Genomic DNA, 25,248 nt, shown 5'->3' on the forward strand with positions numbered 1-25,248 from the left:
CACAACTGAACCGTCAGTGAAACTTTCAACATAGGGAAACAAATACTAATATAATTCGCCACGTTTTCCATTTCGTTTGATGGTTTTTAAAAAGAACTGCACGACGTGCAGAAAAAACACTTTGGTAAGCTATCATTTTAAAATACATTAAAAATTGTTTTACGATTTCTGTGGTTAAATAAGGAAGAGGCGCTAGAATAATAAGCGTTTAACTTGATAAAATCTGTTTTAATACTTAGAAAAATGATGTATGATTAATTTAAAGAGATGGTGTAGTTATTAATTTCTGCTTGTACTGTAATAAATATGCCATATTAATCAAAATTACAGCATCCACAAATGCTAGTGTTTTCAGAGATCAAAACCCGTAGTGTAAACCAGAACAGCTACTGCATCACTTTATCAATAACATTTAATTGTATTACCCTCTGAAGCAATCACCTTTGCTGTCTGTGTTTTCCTTTAGGCAAATCACTTATGTTAATAGAGAGCTAAAGAAATGAGTGGCAGGATAATAAATCGCACCTGCTTCAGTTAAACTCAGACATCATATCAGGCAAATAACAGACAATGCTTTTGAGATAAATAAAGAGGAAGACTGTTGAGAGTAAGCTAAATGGCTATACAATTTTTGCACTTTAAAGAAATGCATGAAATGCAACATGTAGTTTACTTTAAATAGGTAGCCTATGTTCATTTTCATTGGTCAGAAGGAATTTAGGTTCACCTAATTTAGGCCTGTTAACATAAAGTAGGCTACTAGAATCACATCTGGTCATATTAAAGAAGACCGTGAATGCCGTAGTATTTGACCTCATGTGGTTTGACCTTTTGTTTTAGTTGTAATGTTGACTGATCGTCCAGTGAATCCTCTGAACTCTGGCATTCCCTTTGGAGTTACACACAATTCCCATAGAAAGGTAAGAAGTGTTGGCAGTTTTTCTTTTCTTTTTTTCAAAATTTTTTGACAAAATAGCTATCATTTAGCTTTGATTATGTGAGTAAACATAATGGAGAGAACAGAAATAGTCACACTTTTGTGAATATAGGGCAGGTTTGGTTGTTAAAAGGATAGTTCATCCAAAAATGAAAATTCTCACATTATTTACTCGCCCTCCTGGCATCCCAGATGTGTATTCCTTTCTTTCTTCTGCAGAACACAAATTAAGATTTCTAGAAAAATGTTTCAGCTCTGTAGATTCTCACAATACAAGTGAATGGGTGCCAAAAATGTTAAGCTCCAAAATCCACATAAAGGAGCATAAAAGTAATCCATATGACTGCAGTGGTTAAATCCATGTCTTCAGCCATGATATTATAGGTCTGAGTGAGAAACAGATCAATATTTAAGTAATTTGTTTTATCATATATTCTCCTTCCTGCCCAGTAAGTAGAGATCTGCACTAAGAATGTCAATCACCAAAAACACAAGAAGAAGAATGAGAGAGTGAAAGTAAAGTGGAGATTGACTGAGCAGGGAGATGAATTTATAGTAAAAATGGACTTAAATATTGATCTTTTTTCACCAACACCTATCATATCACTTGGAGAACTTTTATGTTGCCCTTGTGTGAATTTTGGAGCTTCAAAATTTCTCACCCATTCACTTTCATTGTATGGACCTGCAGAGCTGAGATATTCTGCAAATAATCTTTGTGTTCAGCAGACGAAAGAAAGTCAAACACATCCGGGATGGCATGAGGGTGAGTAAATGATGAGAGAATTAAACATTTTGGGTGAACTTTAAAAGTTAATTTGTGGCATACAAAAATAAATTTCACATTTCCACCATCATTGCACTGGAAAACGGATAAGCCTACAGTTTGTTCATCGTACACATGCTGACCTTTTATGACAACATACAATGGGCTTTTCAGCCAAATGTAAACATAATAAAATAAAACAGCAGTAAATAAATAAAAAGATGGCATACAAAGAAATATCACATTTTCAAATAATATAAAACATTTTCTTGTTTTTGCAAAGAATACATTTCTATCTAATCAAATTCTATCTAATACCCCGAACACAATTCAACCTTTCAGAGTTAAAATCTATCGTCATAATTCAGTTGACCCTTGCCTGAATTTATCCTAGATTGGTTTGAATGTGTTCAGTTGTTTACTCCGCATCTATCGCAAAAATATGATATTGAAATTTTAATTTAGAGTATAAAATTCACAAAGCAGTGTCATAAGACATTTGGTGCTTGAAACTGACATACAAAACCGCTGACTGAGATAAGAAGCATTTGTTTGTTTAAACTTATAGTTACTGAGAGCCCTAGTGACAACAGCCCCATGTTAAAAGAGCCTCTGTCTCTCCTTTTCCATTGTTCTTTATTCTTCTACTTCTTAATCATGTTTCATGCCTTCTGTTATGTTCGTAGAAAGTTTTTGAAAAAAGTTGACTGGTTCGCTTTGGCTCTTCGTAATCAGCCTGCTAAAATGCTTCACTGATGTATACTGCTCTCTGGTGGTGTAAAAACGAATTACACAGCTGCTAAGCTTAATTGAGTTGTCAATGATTTTGACAAGATACAATCCAAGGATAGGCCTGTAATCCATGCCGACCTTAACGTCACTGAAATAACAATGAAATAATTAGAAACAGTTGATATCTATTTTAGATCATGAATTGCTTCTTTTGTTTTAAGCAGGTCTCAAGCCTCCGGTCAGGGGGCCCTAAGAGGAGAACCCAAAGCTGCTTCTTTGGGGTGGAGACTTGGGCTGAGCTGGTTTGGGAAGGCTGGGAGCCGGGTTTAGAGTATACCAAACCTCTGTTTCTTAAAAGCATACATGAAAAACTTCTGAAACTCAGCTTCAGGTCAGTCCCAGGAACTTAAAATAATTATGTTGATGTAAATTGTAATTTTTTTCAGGGCTAAATGTACTGAGAAGCAAATATTGAGTGTTTTTCTAATTATTGTGTGAATTTCAGACCACCTGTGTCCAAGTTCTTCAGCACACCATTTCCTCAGACAATTCTTCTGAGCCCAGGAACATCCTTTTCTCTCCCGGTCACTTTTCAGCCCCTTGAGAAAGTAAGGTTTAACTCACCCATGTTTTTTAAGTTGGAATAAGTTAACCTGTAATTTGAGATAGACCGTTATTCGGTTTGATTGATATTTTTAACACATATTTAAACTTTTCCACTTCACCTTCAGAGGTTAGTGATCAATGATGAAGTTGTTATTGTGCCTAAAAGCAGAAATAAAACAAAAATAAAAAATCAGTTATGCATATCGGTTATTGGACAATTGAACACAAATTGTCCAATAATCATTAATCATTAATCCATCATTAAAAACCAATATCGGTTGAACTCTAAATTACATTATAGTCTTCTATTATCCTATAATAAAATAATTTCATATCAACAGTTTCACAACAAGTAGGGGCATATTTTGCATGGAATGCGCTCAGGACTTGAAGTTTTTTTGGTAAACGTCAACTGCTAACTTCATCCGGTCCTTAAAATATGTATTTAATCAACTAGCATTGTCAGACAGTTTGCAAGAGCTTCTGTATTCCTGCTCAGAGGTATAATTCAGGCTGCTGCAAAAATAACATTCTGGATTTGCTTATGCAACTTTTTGCCCTGCTCTTTCCATTTCTAGTTTGAGCATGTGGACACTATAGAGTTTCAGAGTAAGGAAGGCACATTCCAGGTGTCTCTGCGTGCGGTGATTCCGCATCATGCCCTGGAGGTACCAGACATTGTGATGCTGCCACCCTGTGCTGTCCAACACCGCTCTCAAACCAGCTTCCTCTTTCGAAACTCCAGGTAAGGAAAAGGAAGGCTGTGTGACAAAAGATATTGCTGTCACCTAATGTAAGAAGTCTTGAGACTACTAATTACAGTGTTGATCACAATACAGATAGTGTTTTTGGATTATTGTTTTAATATGCAATGCTAACTGAATAATGATCCAATATTATGTATCAATAGTGTTATAAAACCTCTCTGAATGTACAGTACATTTTCCCCCTAGTAAGCTGCAGACAGGATTTAGATGGTCTGTGGATCCTCCGTTCCAGCTGTCCCCAGAGACTGGACAGTTAAAGGCAGAAGAAGAGTGCAAGATTACAGTGGAGTTTAAACCATTGGAGGCTCTGGTGTACACGGCTGAAGCCTGCTGTGCTTTCGGTGATGATGGCGAGAGCATCTGTACTGTACTTCTGCGTGGACTGTGTGAGTGGACTAAGCTTATTAGGCTCCGAGGTCACAAAAAATATTATGCTTAATATTTAGTTTGGTGATATTTTGAGAATTTTAAAAAGCAGGTTAAAAAGTTGTAGGGTATATTTTTGTCTTTTTTTACACACGACTTAAAGGTGGGGTATGTGATTTTCTTTTTTGACCATTTTTTCAAAATAACTTGAAATCCTATTCCTAACCCACTTACTGGCTGTAAATTAGAAGCACTGAAATGAAAATTAAGCAATTTAATCATCTGTGGAACGGGCAGGACTCGAAAAACTCCAGCCGATCATTTTCAAGACCATCTAGAATCATTGGACAGAAAATGTGTCAATCAAACGGTCGTACCATGCCCCCCTCCCCCCACCACCCTGGCGCGCGTGTCCCGTTCGTGCGCATACTCAAAGCTCCTGACCCAGTAACAGGAAGTGCAAGTCGCCCTGGGAGAGAGAGAGAGAGAGAGAGAGAGAGAGAGAGAGAGAGAGAGAGAGAGAGGTGAAGGTGTAGTTGCTTCCGTTTGTAGAATGGCAGACAAGACACCATCACAGAAAAGAAAATCTATTTTCGAGAGAGCAATTGCGAACAAAACGGCCGAAAGAGAAAGGTCAAAAACAAGGGTCATTCTAGGCAATGCTTTTAAACGTTGGCGGCAACTGAAGGACTACCAACAGATGCGGCTGTGGCATGTTTTCTGCTTGACAGGTGAGAAGCTGATTAACTAGTAGTATTTAATCAGGGAACTGTCTTTACTGACGATATGCGCATGAGAATTGTAGCTGTTCTAACGTTATAGCCCAGCCATATGATGAACTATCTAGCTAAACAACCTGTTTGGGGAGGAAGCTGATGTGAGCGATTGTATTTATGTATGGAGAATAGAGCTTTTATAGTGCTAGTGGGGTTGTTCCACATTTCTATGAATCCTGTTTTGAATAGAAGACCGCTGTACAGACGCCAGGGCTGGCTATGTTCTTTTTTTTTTACAGTTATGAGAAAATCAGCTCCAACCTATGCTAGCCTGGCTCGCTCTCGCGCATCTGAGTTTTCGCTCGTGCATGATTGCGCGTCCATGTTTTTCGAATGGGTGGAGTCAGGGCCAGCATTGAAGGAGAGAAGGTAGGACCTTATGAGTTGTGTATTTTCAAAATCTGCCGGCCGTTTTGCAAATCACATACCCCACCTTTAAGTGTGAAATTTCTGAGCCACTTTAGCATCACCAAACGGAATTGCAAAAATAATGACAAGTTAAACATCTTGAATGAATACTTCATGCATCTACCTTGGTCTGGCATGAGTTTGTCCCACCCCAAACTCATGCCATTGGTTGAGCCCATGTTGTTATAGCGCTAGTCAGGAACAAACAAATAGAGCAGAGCAGTTTTGATAACACCACAGAGCCATAGTGTTAACACTTTTCAGGGCAATCAACCTACGAACGACATAATTAGTTATCTCTGCATATTATAATGGTTAGGAGAAAGTGTTTTAACATTGAAAATATGTCACACATTACCTTTAATTTCCTTTCCACAGCCAAGTACCCCCACATTCAGATCATCTGTACTCAGCAGGAGGAAGGCTGTAAGCTGCTTGATTTCGGCAGTGTAGCAGTAGGGGACTCTTTTGAAAAGCACTTTGAGATCTACAACCCCTCCACTGTATGTTTCCTTCACACTGCTTTCATTGCTCATTGAATACATAGACATTACACAGATAGCCTATGTCTTTTCTCTCTCAGTCACTTTCTCTGTCTCCGTTAGGTTACTACAACTTTCATTCTATCTTGGTTGAGACGACCTGCTCTTATGGAGTCAGTGTTTCGCTGTGAGGTGCGCGAGGGGCAGATTGCTCCAGATTCAGTGTTAAAAGTCCCTGTCTGCTTTTCCCCATTTACGGTGGACAGCATAAGTATGGACTACCTCTGTCTTACCTGTCCTGGGGCTGTAAGCAAAGACATGCTCAAAGTGTCAGGTTCCTGCATAGGTACGTAGACCCAATAACACCTTTTCCATAGCTGGTGTACACTGATAAAGAGTGTTATGAATAATCAGATCAGGTTAAATATTGGTTCATTTTGGTTTTATAGTCTTCTTCTGTCCACTCTAGGACCAGTAGTATCTTTAAGTACCACTTTGCTGGAATTTGGCTGTGTTGAAGAGGGCACAGAGGTCACACAGAGGGTACAGATAATCAATTCCTCAGAAGTATTGGCTTATTACCAGTTTGACGTGGATTCTGGCAGCCATAGTGTATTCAGTGTTGACAAGCCCTGTGGCACTGTGCCAGGCAGTAGCAAACTCACCTTGCTTGTGAAGTTCCGGCCACACTACCCTATTGCTCATCACAAGATAATGACGTGTTTGCTGCTGCATAGGGTGGGTACATCCATCCATCCATACATCCATCCATCCATCATGATTTCTTAATTTGCAGTATTTTGATTGATAAGTGCTGTTCTCTTTAAAGGAGCCACTGTTTCTGGATTTGATTGGCAGCTGTCACTCAGAGCAGATGAAGCCAGCCATTTTAAATGCAAGACATCTGGATGTGTACAGATTAAATCTGTTACGAGGACTCACCTGTTACCCTCCTGACGTACTGAGTGCCATGTTGGAAGAACACAAATTGAAACTGGATGATAGCGGAGCATTGCTAATGCAGGAGGTGGGTGTGTACTTGTCTTCCTGTACTGTGATTTACTTATAGAAATGTTTTAATGTTGCTTTCACTTAAACTGTATTTATATTTTTCTTAAATAGCAAGACAAACTTTAGAAGATTATACCCCTCAGTTTATTTTTGTACAGTTCTTATTCACAAAAAATGTAGGGTGCACCACCGAACCAAAAAGTTAAAGTCTTCCATGAAAATGCATTGGTGAGGCATTACATAAAATTGTGTCTCAATGGATCTCACCAGCACTCCACAACCATCTTCAGCCTACGGGGTCCTCAGGAGGAGTATTTCCACACTAATTCAGCACCTGAAGCAGAAACAGATCTTGACAACATCTTAAACCCCTCCAGGTTCCCCACTCCACATGTTACAGTTCAGCCTTCTGTACTCCTTTTTAATGATGGCCCAGCATCTAAGTCAGTTTCCATCACCAACCAAACCAAAGGCAAAATTTGTCTTATGTGGTCTCCTGGAGCCAACTCTCATTTCTCCATCTCTCCTCTGTCCTTTGATCTGAGCCCTCTAAAGTCCACAGCCTTCAGAGTGACATACAGTCCCAACCAAGAAAACAGCTTCCATGCAGCACACCTTGAGTGCTTTGCTTTTTACAAGGTAATGTAAGACTGAAGTGAAGTTGAGTTTTTAAATGGATGTCATGTTGTAGCGTTATGAGCATTTAAATTTTAGCGAGACAAAAGGCTTGGTTTGAATTGTTTTTTGTCATCCACAGATTCTCAGGGACCATAGACACATGGAGGATCAGGCTTTGTGCCCTCCCTGGTGCCTTACGGTCAGGGTAAGCGGTCATTCCTTTCAGCCTGGAAAAGAGCACTTCATCCCCAACTTCTCTCTTCAACACCCTCAAGTAGTGAGTCAATGCTGTCATCTTTAAACATACAAATACTGTAGCAAGAGAGTATAGATGGAAAAAGTACGTAAATGCACTGTAATTGTAAGCCTGAACATCTCCATGTGCCCCATGTGTAGGTATTCCCTGCATTAAAACGGGTATCCTACCGCAGTATTCTCCTGCAGAACACAGGGGATCTACCCTTGATCTTCAGCCTGGACCCAGAGGAGTGTCCCTCAGCATGTGTGCTGCCACCCAGTGGCTTGGTGCCTCCTGGCAGCCACCAAATCCTCACATTCAGATCCACTCCCTCTGAGGATCACCCTGCCAGTATGCCTTTGACATTACAGATGAATGCCAGCCCCAAACACACACAGGTTAACACGATATCCTTAATGGCAGTATGGTAACTAGATAATGCAGATAATGCAGTGAGTCCAACTCATTCTGTGCTGTGTTGTATGCTTGAAACGTCTTGAGTTATAGAGAAACATGTCCATTTGACTAGAATAAACTACTAGAACATTCTGTTCTGATCTTGATGACTAAGAATCTTCACAGACTGTATGTGGTATTTCAGTACCTCATTTTCCAAAAGAGAAGTTGGTCATTTCTAAATACGTAGTACGTTGTAGTTTAGGACAAGCCTTTAAGTAACATATCAGGAAATCTCATTATAAAGCCAACTGAAATTGAATCTATAGAGTATTTTGCCAGATCATTTAAGCCTAAACTTTTAAATGAAACGTTTTGTAGGTCCTGAATGTGGTCGCTGTAGCAGAGAAGCTTTCCATATGTGTGGAGGGGGGTGGAAGTCTCTTCTTTAAGCCCATAGCAGTGGGCTCCTGCTCTGAGCAAACCATGTGGGTGAAGAACCTGAGCAGGGTACCAGTGGAGTTCCAGTGGAGGCTGGGCAGATCTGACAGAAGGGTTCTCACTGTACTGCCAGACACAGACACACTCCAGCCCAATGAATCCAAGGTGATGCTGGTGTGTGTGTGTGTGTGTGTGTGTGTGTGTGTGTGCTTGTTTGTGGTGTTTTGGGGCATAATAATATTGCTTTGTTTTCAGGTACAGAAGTGGTATTTTGCCCCAATTGAGGAGATGATGTACAACATGAAGCCCAGTCTCACTTTCTGGCCTGTCCAAACACCACAATGCAAGAAGTCTCGTCTAACCATTAAAGCTGTCGGACTGGCATCCAAAGGCTATCTCCAAGTGTGTTCTTTAAATATTAGATGAGGACAAAGCTGACCACCTGATTTGGAACTCAGATTATTAGTAGGAAAATAATTGGCTGTTTGTGATATAGAAAAAAGCAACATCTATGACATTTCAAATTCTGAAGTCTTCATTTGAAGTTATAACCTTACCTTTTTAAATCTAATAACTTTAATTTTAATTTAATACAAATTTCAATGTGGTTTGAGATATGGTCATTTATAAGTATTTCATGTATAGGTTTTTCTGAATAAATACCAAAGCGTTCGAAACGTTGCAGTTGTTCAATAGAAATTGGATCAATAAAATCAGCATTGTATCCTACACCTCTACCCAACTTTGGTTGGATGTGTACACCTTTATATTATTTCTCCAAAGGTTTGTGGTAGGTTTGTGGTATATCTGTGTATCTTAATGTTCTAAAATTATTTATCCCAGGCAGAGCAGCCTATTATAGATCTTGGTGAGGTGCTCGTTGGAAGCTGTAAATCATTTGGTGTTTCTCTACTGAATGACAGCTCCTGTGCTGTCAGCTACACTCTGACCGCACAGCAAAGTGTTACTGTTACAGGCCTCCCTGATGTCCTGACTCAAGATTCTTTGGGTAGGGCACACTACAGTTTATGAATTTTATGCATTGTTAAATCTTTTTTCATAGAAATTGTGTTTTTTTTTTTTTGTCTGCCATTGCTGGGAGACTTCAGAATTTATATTAAATTGAAAAAAATGTGTAGAAGGATGAATTAAATGGCTTTCATCTTAGGCCCTGGTAAAAAACATTTGAATGTTTTTGTTTTTCAGTTCTGGAGATGGAGAATGTAAATGGAACCATACCTGCTCACTGCAGACTGCTGATACACTGCACAGTAAAACTGGCTCACAGAGCCCATTACTGCTGGACCATCAGTTACCACATCCTTAGTGCCACTGGTAGTATACAAATATTTTGTGTTATTTATGGTTGAAATTGCAATTCTGGATATTTTGTTGTATTAGACAATATTTCAATACTTTCTCTGCTGAAAAGACCAGCATTCCTGGTCACCACCATCCTGTATGCTGTGTTTTTGATGCTGGTCTCCAAACCAGCAGGTGTGTTGGTATACCAAACAGGCTTTTATATAGCTGAACAAATGTCTTGGGTTACTTAAATGTAACCACTGTTCCCTGATAAAAGCGGAACGAGATGCTGTGCTGATTTTGTGCTTCGGGAACGTCTTTAGGAGTGACCAGCTGTGAATATGTGTGCAACACTTCAATGAAATTGACTAGAATGTATAGCCTCTACTGGTGACATCATTGGATGCACCTGTAGCAGGGCTATAAATAGATGCGCCACAGGTGCATCGTCAGGTATTTTGTCTGAAGAGCAGTCCTGGGGCATACTCAGTGTGGCAATGATGTGCAGCATCTCGCTCTGCTTTTATCAGGGAACAGGGGTTTACATTTAAGTAATCCGAGACGTTCCCTATCAAAAAGCTACACTTTGATGCTGCACTGATTTAGCGCTTTGGGAACGAGAATACTCACGCCGCTGCACCATGGGTGTCTGGACCCCTTACAGTTGTGTAATTGTGCTCACAAGAGCTTGAGAGGTCTCAGATATGAGCTTGTGATGTTGACTCAAGGACCTGAGAGCCCGGAGTGGCATGAACATCCAAACTATAGAATCTTATGAATGTATGCGGAGAAGACCAGCCTGCCGCATTACAAACATGTTGCAGAGGGACACCTCTGGCCAAACCTTTAGAGGAGGCGACCCCCCTCTAGTAGAGTGAGCCCTGATACCTCCTGGCGAAGCTTGACCGCACGCCTCGTAGGCCAGGGCAATACCATCCCTCACCCAAGGCGACATAGTTTGCTTGGTGGCGGCTGCCCATTTGTTGCAGCCCCATGGAAAATGGATAGTTGCCCTGACCTACACCACTAGCTAGTGCGGTGGACATAAGTCTGAAGGGCACAGACTGAGCACAGTTCGTGAAGTCTTTCATGCTCCGGCGTTGTAAACGGCGGGGAGCAGAAGGCTTCGAGAGTGACCGGATGTACGGTCGAGAAAGAAACCTTAGGCAGGTAGTCAGGATGAGGGTGCAAAATTGCTCTAGCAATTCCTGGGGAAAAATCTAAGCAGGCTGGCAAGACAGACAGAGCCTGTAGATCCCCAGTTCTTTTTAGAGAAGTAATTTCCATAAGAAAAACCATCTTGAGAGTCAGAAGTTTATCAGACGCTGACTCTAGAGGTTCAAAGGGGGTCTCAACCAGACCCCCAAGGACTATTGCTAAGCCCCATAAAGGGTTCCTGGTCCTAGCAGGAGGTCTCAACCACATGGCTCCACGAATGAAGCGAACGAGCAGAGGATGTCTCCCCAACGGCATCCAATCAGGGCGTGACAAGTCGATAGAGCTGCCACGTAATCCCTGAGAGTGGCGGGGCATGTGCCTGCTGATAATTTTTCCTGCAGAATGTCCAGAACTGAAGCAATCTGGCAGTTAACTGTATCCGCATTATGTGCACTGCACCATCTTTCAAAGACACCATATTTATTGGCATAACTTCCTCTAATTGAGGGAGCCCTAGCACTTCGAATGGTCTCGATAACTTCAGGTGAAATCCCAGTGTCCCTCAGTTGGTACCCTTCAGGGGCCTAGCATGAAGGGTCCACAGCTCGGGACGGGTATTAAATATTGTCCCCCGTGCCTGGGACAGGAGGTCCCTCCTGTCCAGAATCGCCCAAGGCAAGCCGTCAAGAGAGACATTATCTCCGAGAACCATACCACCTTGCTGGCAAACTTTGGCCAAGACTCCCGGGAGCAGAGAACTTTACACTTTACACAAATGAGTGCTCAAACAGGCACTCCAAAAATTATATTCTTAAATATTCTGATGATACTGCTATATTAAGTTTATTAAACAAACATGATAGTACCTCTATTTATTATGCGGAAATTGAGTCGTTTGTTGGTTGTGTGATTCCAATTATTTAAATCTAAATACAAATAAAACGAAGGAGATTATATTTGATCCTGGAGGCATTGGTGACTATAGCCCTGTATTCATACATAGCCAGGAAATTTGTCAAGTGCAGTCCTTTAAATATCTCGGAGTCTACATTGATATTTTACTTACTTGGGACAAACATGTTGATCTGGTATGTAGTCAACTTTATCAAAGACTGTATTTTTTGCATCGACTACGATACTATGAGGTGAACAACAAAATCCTTCTGCTTTTTTACAAAGCTATATTAGAGAGTGTTATAAGTTATGGCTTAACCACATGGTACGGAAACCTTAACTGTGAAATCAAAATCCAGACTGACGCACATGACTCATATAGCAATGAAACTGACAGGACAGAGGGACTATTACAGCATCCAGTCTCTGTATGAACCGTGTACGTTAAGGGAAGATAGAATAATTTTAAATGACCCATCTCACATTCTTTTTGTTAATTATGAATTGTTACCTTCGGTTTTAGAACCTTAAGGTGTAAATTGAATAGATTTAAAAATGTATTTGTGCCTTTTTCTATTAAAGTGCTAAATTATGCCAAATTATGTAGACTGTATGCTTCTATCGTGTTTTGAATCTTTATGTTATTAGATGCTTTTACTGAAAGATATACTTTTTATGATTGATGGAAATGTATGCTATGTTGAATTGTTGTGTATTTGATGTACCCTTTGTATTGTTATTTTATTATCTTTTTCGGTGATGTTATGAAATGCAAAAATGTTGAGTCCACCACAAGTTTCCCCTAACAGGGACAATAAAGTACATTCCATTCCATTAACAGAGGAAAGTAGAAAGTTCTGACAGTCAAGAAGCACAACACACACAGAATGATCTGAAGACAAAAGATCTGATGATGCATCTGTGGTGCATCTATTTATAGCCCTGCTACAGGTGCATCCAGTGATGTTACCAGCAGAGGCTATAAATTCTAGTCAATTTCATTGAGGTGTTGCACACATATTCACAACTGGTCAGTCCTAAAGACATTCCCAAATCGCTAAATCAGCGCAGCATCAAAGTGTAGCTTTTTGATAGGGAACAAGTCTTCACTGGTCCACCTGCTAAGTTAGCAACTGTTAAGCAACATGACTATGCTGGCCCACCAGCTAAATCAGCATCAAACCTGCACTATCCACCATCAAACAGCCTCAACCTGGCCTATGCTGGTCTTTTCAGCAGGGTTATTGACAAAATCTAAAATCTGCCATTATGCCTGTTTGGGAGATATGCAGAGAAAACATATCAATACATATTCTGTATATTTCATTAAGATCACAATTTAAAGTCTTACATTTCTCTCTGTGAGTGACTGTAATATACATTTTTCTCCTCTTCTGTATTTTTCTGTTCTTCTTTCTCCATTGGTCAGTGGGGTGGCCAGGTTCTGTGGGAGGAGAGCCCCAGTCGGTGTGCCAGGTGAAGGCAGAGGGAGTGTACCCCACACTGGAGGTAATGGATGTCCGTAGCTGTGGCAGTGTGGAGGGGCTGAGTAAACTGCAGCTCTGGCACCTCTTCAGTTTGGATGCACTCAATGCTCACCTACGCAGTGATCCAAGTCCAGCTGAGCTCACCTTCAGGGTGCCCACTAAACACAGGTAAAACATGCAACATCTTTTAAAATCCGAACACAGGTCACCCTCAGTTCTGCATGAATTTCCATTCTGGTCCAGGCTGGTTTGGTGCTGGTCTGTCTAGTAGACCACCATACTCCTGGTGTTTACAGTACCAGCAAAACTTGGTGGAGGCATGACTTTTCTGATGATGCTGGTTGACCAAGGACGTGTTGCTAGTTAACCTAGTTTAGAAACCTGGTGGGCAAAAAGCACCAGCACACTACATACACTGGCAGCCAAAAGTTTTGAATAATGTACAGATTTTGCTCTTATTGAAAGAAATTGGTACTTTTATTCACCAAAGTTCAGCAATGACAGCTTTGCAGATCCTTGGCATTCTAGCTGTCAGTTTGTCCAGATACTCAGGTGACATTTCACCTCATGCTTCCTGTAGCACTTGCCATAGATGTGGTTGTCAGGCACTTCTCATGCACCTTACAGTCTAGCTGATCCCAAAAAAGGGTTAAGATCCATAATACTCTTTTCCAATTATCTGTTGTCCTATGTCTGTGATTCTTTGCCCACTCTAACCTTTTTGTTTTTCTGTTTAAAAAGTGGCTTTTTCTTTACCATTCTTCCCATAAGGCCTGCACCCCGAGTCTTCTCTTTACTGTTGTACATGAAACTAGTGTTGTGCAGGTAGAATTCAATGAAGCTGTCATCTGAGGACATGTGAGGTGTCTATTTCTCAAACTAGAGACTGCTGTACTTATCCTCTTGTTTAGTTGTACATCTGCCTTCCACATCTCATTCTGTCCTTGTTAGAGTCAGTTGTCCATTGTCTTTGAAGAGTGTAGTGTACAACTTTGTATGCAATTTCATGCATTGTATAGCCTTCATTCCTTAAAACAACTGACGAATTTCTAGAATTATTTTCTTTTTTTTGCCATTTTTTTTAACCTAATTTTTAACTGAAGACATGCCAGTCTATTGCATACTGTGGCAACTCAAAAACAAACACAAAGACAATGTTAAGCATCAATTACCAAACTGAACCAAATAGCTTTTAACTGTGTTTGATATAATGGCAAGTGATTTTCTAGTAACAAATTAGCAATTTAGCATAAGGTGTTGGAGTGATGGCTGCTGGAAATGGAGCCTGTCTAGATTTGATAAAAAATGACAGTAGTGATGGTGCTGTTTTTTAAATCAGTAATGTCCTAACTATACTTTGTGATCAGTTGAATGCCACTTGAATTAAAATATAAATTTCCTTCCGAAACAGCAAAATCTGGACATTATTCCAAACTTTTTGCCACCAGTGTATGTTGGTCACCATTTATGCTGGTCTTTTCAGCAGGGAAATTGTTATGGACAACAATGCAATTGTAGCTTTATTGTTATGGTATAATTAAAACAGCTATGAACTCAAGGATTTCTCTCTTTACCCCTCTATCTTTTGATATATTTTTAAAAACCTCCTTTAGTCTTCGACACTGCCCTTCCATCTTCACCTCAACCATGCTGGATTTTAACTTCAATGCTGCTCCACTAGACTCAAACCCCTCCAGTATTCTGCTCATGTTTAAGAACACAGGAAGTATTCCTGTAGAGTGGTGAGTATCCATAGCTGTGTCTGAGTTTATTTTCTTATGTAGTCATTCATAAATAAATGATAAATTGGTCAAAATGGTCTCATCTGGCACTCAGGTCATTCTTGTTCCCAGAGGACCAGCAGATTGAGCTGGAGTACTGGGCTGAGAATGGAGATTTCAGCCCCTCTGAGCTCCAGCTGATGAAGATTCAAGACCATAGGCTTTTCTCTGTCTCCCCACGCTCTGGAAACCTCCGGCCAGGTCAACAGAGGACAGTGCATTTTTCATACAGGTCTGGTCAAAGCACAATTCTGCTTTAACTCAGTATTCAGTTTGTTTTATAATGCAAAATAATTCAAAAGGAATATGCTTCTCTCACAGACATGGCTTTGTAGGGACAAATCGTCTTCCTGTCCTGTTGAAACTTTCACATGGAAGAGAGATATTGGTGAGGCAAAGTATTTTTCAGTTTTTATTGCATCATAGTTTTAAATATAAAGTCAAGCTCAGTGGTAGAGCTGGCATTTTCAGCACAAATGGAAAAGCCTGGGTTAGATGCAAGCTCCAGTAATTATATAAAGTCCATATTAAATAGCTGTAGAGGCAAAGGCCTTTTAACCCCCAAATAATAGATCACTATTTGTTTAAAAGCCTTGTCTGCTTAGTTTTAATACGTTTTCTTAACTGTGCTCATCTTTCCAGCTCAACTTTTCTGGAGTAACTGTGGAAAGAGATAGACGCTACATTCACCTTTCCTCCAACAGGCACATCTTTGCCCCTGTGGAAATCGGAGGGTTCAGTCCTCCGAAACAGGTCAGTACAACTTCCCTGAATTGAGGTTTTGTTGAAAGCTGTCGGTTCACACAGATCTCACAAAAAATTGTAAACACCAGTTTGAAAGTTTTGAATGCTAAAATCATTGTTTGCTTTCTGGATGTTCAAACTGCCCATTTGCAACAACAGTTGCGATGCACTCCATGAGCTCAAGTACTTCTTTGAATGGATGTGACATGTCATGTGACTGCATGCCCAATTTTCAGAAACATCTGAGTAGTAATGGCATTTATAAACCACTAACCTTAACCCTTATCATTACAGTACTGAGACTAAAAAACATTATTTTTCACAGATATTTACAGTCATCTAGATGAAGATATCATCTGTTTATTTTGAAATGGTTACAGAAATGTATATTTCATCTGCACAGGTCTATGAGCTGTATAACGCAGGTTCTCTCTCACTGAGGTACCACATCGACACCACTCCACTGAAGCAGCTGATGGAGGAGAATTTCAGTCACCCAGTCTTACAGTGTCTGAACCCTGATGGAAAGGTGGAGCCAGGCCTCACAGCCTTGACTGAATGGATCTTCTCCCCACTTGAAGCTAAAACATACAGTGTTAGTTACTCCTCATCCACAACCTCTTAAAATAAGTGCAATCATTTAGTTCTGGCTACCTTGTAGCTTTAACAGTTGTTTTTGTTTTAAAAGAGATGTATTCGTGGGCCATTTTGATATGCATAATGACGCATTTGGCCAGAGCCACTCAGTTTTGTCTTTTAAGTGTCATAGTGTTTAAGAAGGGCTGGGTAGCTCAGCGAGTAAAGACGCTGACTACCACCCCTGGAGTCTCGAGTTCGAATCCAGGGTGTGCTGAGTGACTCCAGCCAGGGAGGGTAGAATCACATGATTAACCTCCTTGTGGTCGATAAAATGTGGTTCTCACTCTCGGCGGGACGCGTGGTGAGTTGTGCGTGGATGCCGCGGAGAATAGCGTGAAGCCTCCACATGTGCTATGTCAACAAGCCATGTGATAACATGCTTTGACTGTCTCAGACGTGGAGGCAACTGAGATTCATCCTCCGCCACCCAGATTGAGGGAAGTCACTACGCCACCACAAGGATTTAGAGTGCATCGGGAATTGGTCATTCCAAATTGGGGAGAAAAAAAATACTAAATAAAACAAGCAGCATAAGAAAGGATACAGACCATTCTAGTAAAATGAATGTGATACATTTGGTGGCTGTAGGAATGGAAGTTAAAAGAGTCTTTTGCTGGACCATCCTGAAAAGTGCAGCCTTTGGTGTGATTTGAGCTAAAGTATCTAATTTTATGATGCCGCTGTTGTCTGATTTTATTGATGATGGCCGGCAATAGAACTGACTTGCCTTAAAGGGATTTTCTTGTTCTTATTTTGTTGCAAAATGCCTTATTTTATAGGTAGATATTCCTATTCATGTTGTGGAGGGGGACAGCATGTTTGTTACATTTGAGGGCCGTGGCATTGATGAAAGAGAAGCCATTCAGGTATATGATGGATGTGTTACTGTGCCCTGCACTCAAAGAATCCCAGTACCTGGACAGGTAAGAAAGGGGACACAAGGCATACAAGTAGTTTTCCACACAAATGAGAAACCCTGCTGAATTTAGTTTCTTTTTGTGTGTAGGTGGTATTCCTATCAGAAGAGAGAGTGTGTTTTGGTGATATCCCAGTTTGCTCTCGTAGTACACGGCTCCTTTTTTTGACCAATGTCTCCCATACGGACCACATCGTGTATAAATGGAATGTAACAAGCACAGACTGCCAGCAGGTTTGTACATTTATTATTATTGTGCTTGTATCAGAAAGGTACCCTGTATTTTTGATCAGACAACATGGCCAGCCTGTTCAATATATGTCAATAACTATTGACTGCATGTGTTAATTTGTTTGTATCATTGACTGTAGGCGGTAAAGATTTGTCCTGAGAGTGGTTGTCTAGCACCAGGGGAAAATATTCTCTGCATCCTAACACTACAAGCTTCAGGCAACCCCAATTTCTACCAGCAAGATCTCATCTGTGAGGTAACGCATAGAAAGACACATATGCATGCATGTGACACATACTTTATGGAACTCTTCATCTAAATGTTTGGTCCTCTCTTTAACAGATAACTCTTGAGGAAATGCTATCACAGTATCAAAAAGACCTTCAACAGTGGGAGGGTGAGACCGAGAGACAGAAACATGAATTTACGATCACTGAAAAAGACCTGATGCAGACAAACCAAATGGATAAATGCGCTCAGGTCAGAAATCAAACATTTACATTCACTGGCAAGGCACTGGCAAATACCTTGTTACATACCACTCCATGTATAAAAACATAATGTTAACAAAAATATTTGACCCCTCTTGAATCAGGAAGGTGCAGTGTTTGAACAGAAAACTGGCACAAGAAAATATAAGGTAAAGCACATACAGAAATTACAGAGAAAATGTAATTGATCTTAGTCAGTTTTAAAGGGATAGTTCACCTAAAATAAAAATTCCCTCATCATTTACTCACCCTCATGCCATCCCAGATGTGTATAACTTTCTTTCTTCTGCAGAACACAAATCTAGATTTTTAGAAGAATATTTCAGCTCAAGGCAATACAAGTGAAAGGTTGTCAGAACGTTGAAGCTCCAAAAATCAAATAAAGCCAGCATAAAATTAATCCAACCGACTCCAGTGGTTATGTCCATATCTTCTGAAGTGATATGACAGGTGTGGGTTAGTAAAAATAAGGACATAAATATGTATCTGTTTCTATCAATCTCCACCTTTGACCAGCCCCAACTAGTTGGTGACTGAAAGTGAAAGTCACTTAGACAACAGAATTTGAAAGTGAAAGTGAAAGTGGAGATTTACAGAAAAAAACGGATTGAATATTTAACTGTTTCTCACCCTCACCTATCATGTCACTTCAGAAGTCTTGGAGTTAACCACTGGAGTCTTATGGAATGCTTTTATACTGCCTTTTGGAGCTTCAAAATTATGGTCACCGTTCACTTGCATTGTGAGAACTAACAGAGCTGAAACAAAGCACTCTAATGAATAAACATCAACAATAAACTTAATCGAAGTTATTTATCAGCAAATGAGAAACCAATATTTTTCCGTGTGGCAGACTCTTCCGCCCATCCGTAGCAGTGATAAAGCGGTTTATAGTTACTACGTGAGACCCAGTCGGGCAGAGAGGCGAGCCCAGCAGCAGACAGGCCAGGAAAAGAGAAGACGTCCTGAGCCTCCCCGTCCTGCATTACTACACTTGGGTGTCACTGCACGCTCTCACCCCCTAATGGAGTACCAGACACATTTCCCCACTCAGTTCAACACCCATTATGTCTACAGGTATAGTGGGGTCAGCATCTGAGAATGAATTATTTTTTTTTTTTTTCAATTAAACCTGAAAAGCTTTCGTGCAGTACAAAGACGTGTCTGTCTCCAGTAAAGTTATGTTCGCACAGCATAGGTTTGCTGAAAATGCAGTTATGAGTCAACCGAAATGTGTGAACCATATTAAGCATTCAAATACAGGACTGACAACCATATACCACTATTGTGTGAATGTGGCCAATATGTAGGCTTTGTCATACCAACATAATTAGAAAAGGATGCAGACTAGAATCATTTTCACTAGAAGTATTTACCTTTTACCTTATCAATAGATATAGATACTTTATTTTATGCAGATGACTTAATGTTTCTTTTTATTATGATATTTCTATTTCTGAATGCTTGTTTAGATCTTGGCAGCCCAAGCTTTCCCAAACTGGCACAGGTGAAATATCCCATTGCCCTGGAGACCTGCCCCCTCTCACCCTTGGTCCTGAGAGAGACATAATTACACATGTTCTCACAGATATACTACGGTATATCCCCTTACATTGTCTAGTGCATTCTGCAACTCTTCTGTCTCATCAAATGGAAAATGTTAATTCCCAAAAAATGCATGCAAGTTTTACTAATAGGAGGTCACTGATCATTCTGCCTTCTACAGGAGTCTTTTAGATGAGCCTCAGTTCCAGCAGTGTCTAATAGAGGGCGACACTGAGCAGGTGCCATACTTCTCACAGCTGCGGCCTGCCCAAACTCTCCCCACACAAACAATACACCCCTCTGCAGTGGGGAACAAGAACCCTGGAGAAATGTCCAGTGTTTCCACTGCTGTTCAAGCAGAGCTTTACACAGAAAGCACCAGCACTTCAGACACACAGAAGAAGAGTGAATGTGAGCAATATTCTCTGCAGGAGCTTCCGCGGGAGCTCAAGATGAAGGTGCAAGAGTCCATTCGCAGGTGCTCCTATTTTTAAGCAGACAGAGTTTTAGTTCACTTGTTAGTCTGATATACAGCATAAGGTTTTCGTTGATAAGAAAGTAAGGAGGTCTATAATACCTGGAGAAAACTGTCAGCATTCTCGTTCATCTCAGTGGTACCTGCTCGGTTGGCGCATGCATTCCTGGAATTAAATTATGCTGGGCTGTCTCTAGCTATAAGCGGCCAATCAGGGCCCCGAGCCACCAGAGGGCTTCGCAAAGCAAGGTCGTTTAAAAAAATAAATAATTTAGGGCTTTTGATTTAACAAAAAATTAAATAAATTACGCAATTTAAATCGCAATGTCCCCAGATTGTAATAAGGAAGATTACTGAGAAATGCAAGCTTGTAGTACCACCTGTTGACTCCAGAGGGCAGTAATTGAAATTTCAGCTGTGTGGCAATGCGCAGTTTATACAGTGAAAAAACAACCAGACAGCACAAAACAGACATTTGTTATGTTCTTAAGATAACGTTGTATAATCATTTCATCGTTATATAGTAAATTATTGTACACAAATGCAGGCTTCTGTCCACCGAGGCGTTTTTTACATTTGAAGCTCAGCTTATTATGCTGAATTCATTTAAATCTGTGTTATGTGCCCTCATCTACAGACCACCGTCATATAACAAAGATTTTATAAATGAGTTCTCAGATTTTTTTATCTGCTATTATTCCTTGCTCAGATAACATTTTAATTTGGGGGGATTTTAATATTCACGTGTGTTGTCCTTCGAGACCACTGGTCAAAGAGTTTGTTAATTTATTAGATTCTTTTGGTTTATTTCAGAGTGTTGCTGGCCCTACACATATATGTGGTCATAACCTTGATCTGGTTTTATCTCTGGGTTTTTCTATCAGCAATGTGCAAATTGCTGACACTGTGTTCTCAGACCACAAGACTGTTATTTTTAACCGACATTTTTCATGCAGTGATCAAGTTAATGATGGCCCTGTTGCTGTCACATCTCGTTTTATCACTCCCTCTACTGCTAGTAGTTTTTCAGCTGCTTTTAATGTTTCTCCACTGAAATCACTGCTGGAGTCTCCTTTTTCTGATATGGGGCCTGAGGATTTGGTCTCCCAGTTCAACTTGTCATGTTCTGGCATCTTAAACACTGTGGCTCCATTAAAAATTAGGAAGAAAAAGTCAAGGCTCAGCCCTGGTTGAATAGTAATACCCGTGCTCTTAGGCAGGAGTGCAGGAAGGCTGAGCTGAAAGTGGCTTAAAGATAAACTACAAGTGTCCTATGAAATTTTGAGAGACTGTTTGACTAAATTTCAAAGAGCAGTTAAATTAGCCAGATCAAGCTATTTTTCTAATATCATTTCAAAGAACTGTCATAATGCTAAAGTTCTCTTTTCTACTATTACATCATTTCTTCATCCAGTTGCCCTTACTCCCATCTCCCCTTCGGTGGACACATGTGAGCAGTTTTTAACATTTTTTACTGTTAAAATTTCTGGTATACGCTCACAGATCTTACCTACTATTAATGATCCTGTTACCTATCCTGTTCCGCAAAATTTATTGACCTGTTTTGTACCTGTGTCCCTGTCTCAACTCAAACATATAATCGCACTTATGAAGCCTACTGGTTCTATGTGTGATGTTATTCCATCCACTTTGTTTAAAGAGGTGGTGGAATCAATTGGTCCAAGTGTGTTATCGATTATTAACAGTAGCCTGACTACTGGTATTGTTCCCAACTGCTTTAAGCATGCTGTTATTCAGCCTCTTCTTAAGAAAGCAAACCTTGATTCATCTGATATGAACAGCTTTAGACCTATATCAAAATTATCCTTTATGTCAAAAATATTAGAGAAGACGGTGCTTGCACAATTAAATGATTTTTTAGCCATCAATAATTTGCTCGATCAATTTCAGTCAGGCTTCAGAGCTGGTCATAGCACAGAGTCAGCTCTGTTGAGAGTTTTAAATGATATTTTATTAGGTGTGGATTCTGGTAGTCCTGTTGGTCTTCTGCTGCTGGATCTTAGTGCCACTTTCGATACGGTTGATCATGACATACTTATCAATCGCCTAAGAGACCAGGTTGGTATTCAGGGGTTAGCCTTGGATTGGGTCTCCTCATATCTCAAGGGTAGAACGATTTCAGTCTGTTTAGAGAACTGTTATTCATCAGTTGTTCCTTTAACATGTGGGGTTCCTCAGGGCTCCATTTTGGGACCCGTTTTATTCTCCCTCTACATGCTTCCGAAAGGAAAGATCTTTGAGAGGCATGGCATACACTATCATCTGTATGCTGATGACTCTCAAATTTACTTTCCTATTAAACATGGGAATCACCACTCTTTTGAGTCTCTGCATAAATGCATGGCCGATGTGAAGTGTTGGCTGGCAAACAACTTTCTTCAATTAAATGAGGATAAGTCAGAGTTTATTGTTTTTGGTCAAAGGGGATGTGACTTAAATTTAGAAAGAAATTTGTCACTGCTTCCAGGGAAAAACTTCCCTATGTAAAAAACCTGGGTGTTATATTCGACTCTGAGCTCAGGTTTGATCGACAAATAAATGCTGTGGTTAAAAATAGTTTTTTCCATCTTAGAACTATGGCAAGGTTGAAGCCCATCCTTTCTTTTGATGATTTGGAGAAGGTTGTGCATGCCTTTGTGTCCTCTCGATTGGACTGTTGTAATGCTTTGTATCTGGGTGTGAGTCAGGCCTCTCTCTCTCGCCTGCAGCTGGTCCAAAATTCAGCTGCTAGGCTTTTAACTGGAACCAGGAAAAGAGACCATATCACCCCAGTTTTGATTTCACTACATTGGTTACCGATCCAATACAGAATCAAGTACAAAGTGTTGATGTATGTGTTTAAGGCTCTTCATGGTCTTGCACCTGAGTACATCTCTGCCTTAATAAGTTTGAATCAACCTTCAAGGTCTCTCCGCTCTAGTGATCAGCTGTGTCTGTCAGTTCCTCGATCTCGCCTAAAAACTAAAGGTGATAGAGCTTTTGCGGTGGCAGCCCCTAGACTTTGGAATGAGCTTCCATTGGTCATAAAATCATCTCCGTCTCTATTCTCTTTCCAGGGTGCCTTAAAAACATATTTATTTTCCCTAGCTTTTAATTAATTGCATTATAATTTGTACTAGGTAGATTTTATCCTATTCTTGTTTTATAGGTTTTAAATGTTTTTTTGCATTCTTAAGCTGTATTAATGTGATTTTATTTATTTTTTATTACTCCATGTACAGCACTTTGGTACCCAGTGTGGTTTTTGAAAGTGCTTTATAAATAAAATTGAGTTGAGTTGAGTATTGTTATATGAGGGGCTTTCTCAGCAAATATTTGTATATGCGATTAAATGCAATTAATCATGATTCATTAATTGGGACATCATGTAATTAATTCGATTAAACATTTTAATCAATTGGCAGCCCTAAAAATATATATAAATAAATATATTTTTAAATTTACTTAAAGCTGTGAGTAAGACTCATGCAGCTGTTATGGCTCAATTAGACAGTTATAGGGGGCCACTTTGTGGCCAGAGAGGGAACGGAGAATGTAACTGCAAGGACAGAGATGTAGCTAGATGTGGCGCTCAAAGGGTTTCGTAGGATTTTGCTTAGGGCCCCCATATGCTCGGAAACAGTTCTGACAGTATGCAATGGTTGCAACCACATATGCATAGAGTCAATCTCCTGAGCCTGAAATGTCATGCGACTAATTATTCTGAAAATGCATGAAAGTTATATCATTACCATGCTGTTTGGGTGGTGCCACCACATACTTTTGAATGGTCATCATTTGAGACAGATGTTCTTTGGCGCCAGATTTGTGTACTGTAGTAACTACATCTTATAGCAGGGTCTAACCTGTTTACGATCATTTAAAATATGTACTTGTGTCATATAGGCCATACCAGACTGACCCATGGGTATTTATTGAAGGGGGAAGTATCACCAAAATGCCAATATTGTGACATTACTCTGACTGTAAAACATGCTTTTGGTCTGCCCTGTCTTTAATGTCATGAGACAATGGTTTTTATCAGGAAACGTTTTTGAAAGACTTGTTTTGTAAGAAAAAACTTTTAGAATTTTTATCACAAGTGTAGTTAAACAATCTTTTATAGAATTGACACATTGATTAACCTTTCCTTTTTGTGTGTGCATAATGTTTTACAAAAATGTGTTGATTAATCAGTTGTTTAATTATTTCCTGTATTTGCTATGAAATAGCCTTATATGGCTTATATGCTTATATGGCAATAAATCCATCCAATAAAAACAAACAAAAAATATGTACTCTTATAAAGCACTTAGGAACAACTAATCGATATTTCAACAACATATCCTTGTTCTCTCTGTTTCAAACTAATCTTTTCTGCAAGGTTGCCTGAGTTTTGTGATCTGGTGGAGGATATTTTGCTCAATACCTTGCAGAACCTAATGATGGAGGCTTTCTTGGGTGAGCTGGTGCTGACGGCACGGCCACGAATCATCGCTCTTCCACCTTCCTCTTCCAGGTAACATTTTACATTAATCAAACTTTATCTTTCAGTTTTGAAAAATGAATAGTGTTTTAACCAACAAATCCATCCAAGTGGCAGTGATCCTCAGGATTGCAGATTTCTACAGATTCTCTCTTGTTGTTTAATTAGCCGAAGAGGTATTCGCCATGGCTTCTCTTTCTTAATCTAGACTCCAACAGACAGTCCAGTGCCGAACCTATGAGAAGCAGAAGCGTCCCAGATTGACCAGTCCAAGCCAATTCATGCCTTCCTTGGCTATACTGTCAAACCAGGAGCCACAGCAGTAATTAACCACTCTATTACAGTAATTTAACCTTCAGTATCAATTTATGGCATATATGACAATGATTTGTAATAAACTGGATTCAAAATGACAAACTTCTGTGTCATTTCTCTCCCATCCACAATAATTACATCTTTCAGACTAATAAACGATTCAAATGTGTTACATGATGTTCAATATTATACTAACTCCGCAAACCATGTATAACTAATTCTACATATGGTATGAG

The 25,248-nt window shown here is 39.9% G+C and overlaps 1 protein-coding gene across 1 annotated transcript; it reads left to right on the plus strand.

Moving 5' to 3' along the window:
• cfap65 (cilia and flagella associated protein 65) lies at positions 1-25,100 on the plus strand. Its single transcript, XM_052148771.1, has 33 exons — positions 1-124; positions 841-920; positions 2,657-2,826; positions 2,941-3,043; positions 3,620-3,786; positions 3,995-4,194; positions 5,737-5,861; positions 5,964-6,186; positions 6,310-6,578; positions 6,670-6,867; positions 7,122-7,490; positions 7,609-7,746; positions 7,866-8,105; positions 8,485-8,709; positions 8,800-8,946; positions 9,388-9,553; positions 9,751-9,879; positions 13,331-13,556; positions 15,002-15,130; positions 15,225-15,401; positions 15,491-15,557; positions 15,812-15,922; positions 16,317-16,508; positions 17,332-17,475; positions 17,559-17,702; positions 17,840-17,956; positions 18,043-18,180; positions 18,296-18,340; positions 19,045-19,268; positions 19,664-19,789; positions 19,918-20,214; positions 24,596-24,730; positions 24,906-25,100. The coding sequence occupies exons 2-33, from the start codon at positions 846-848 to the stop codon at positions 25,021-25,023; spliced, it is 5,334 nt and encodes a 1,777-aa protein (XP_052004731.1). The 5' UTR covers positions 1-124; positions 841-845; the 3' UTR covers positions 25,024-25,100.
• The last annotated feature ends 148 nt before the right edge of the window (positions 25,101-25,248 follow it).

This window comes from Xyrauchen texanus, chromosome 18 (assembly GCF_025860055.1).
Source record: "Xyrauchen texanus isolate HMW12.3.18 chromosome 18, RBS_HiC_50CHRs, whole genome shotgun sequence".
NCBI lineage: Eukaryota > Metazoa > Chordata > Actinopteri > Cypriniformes > Catostomidae > Xyrauchen > Xyrauchen texanus.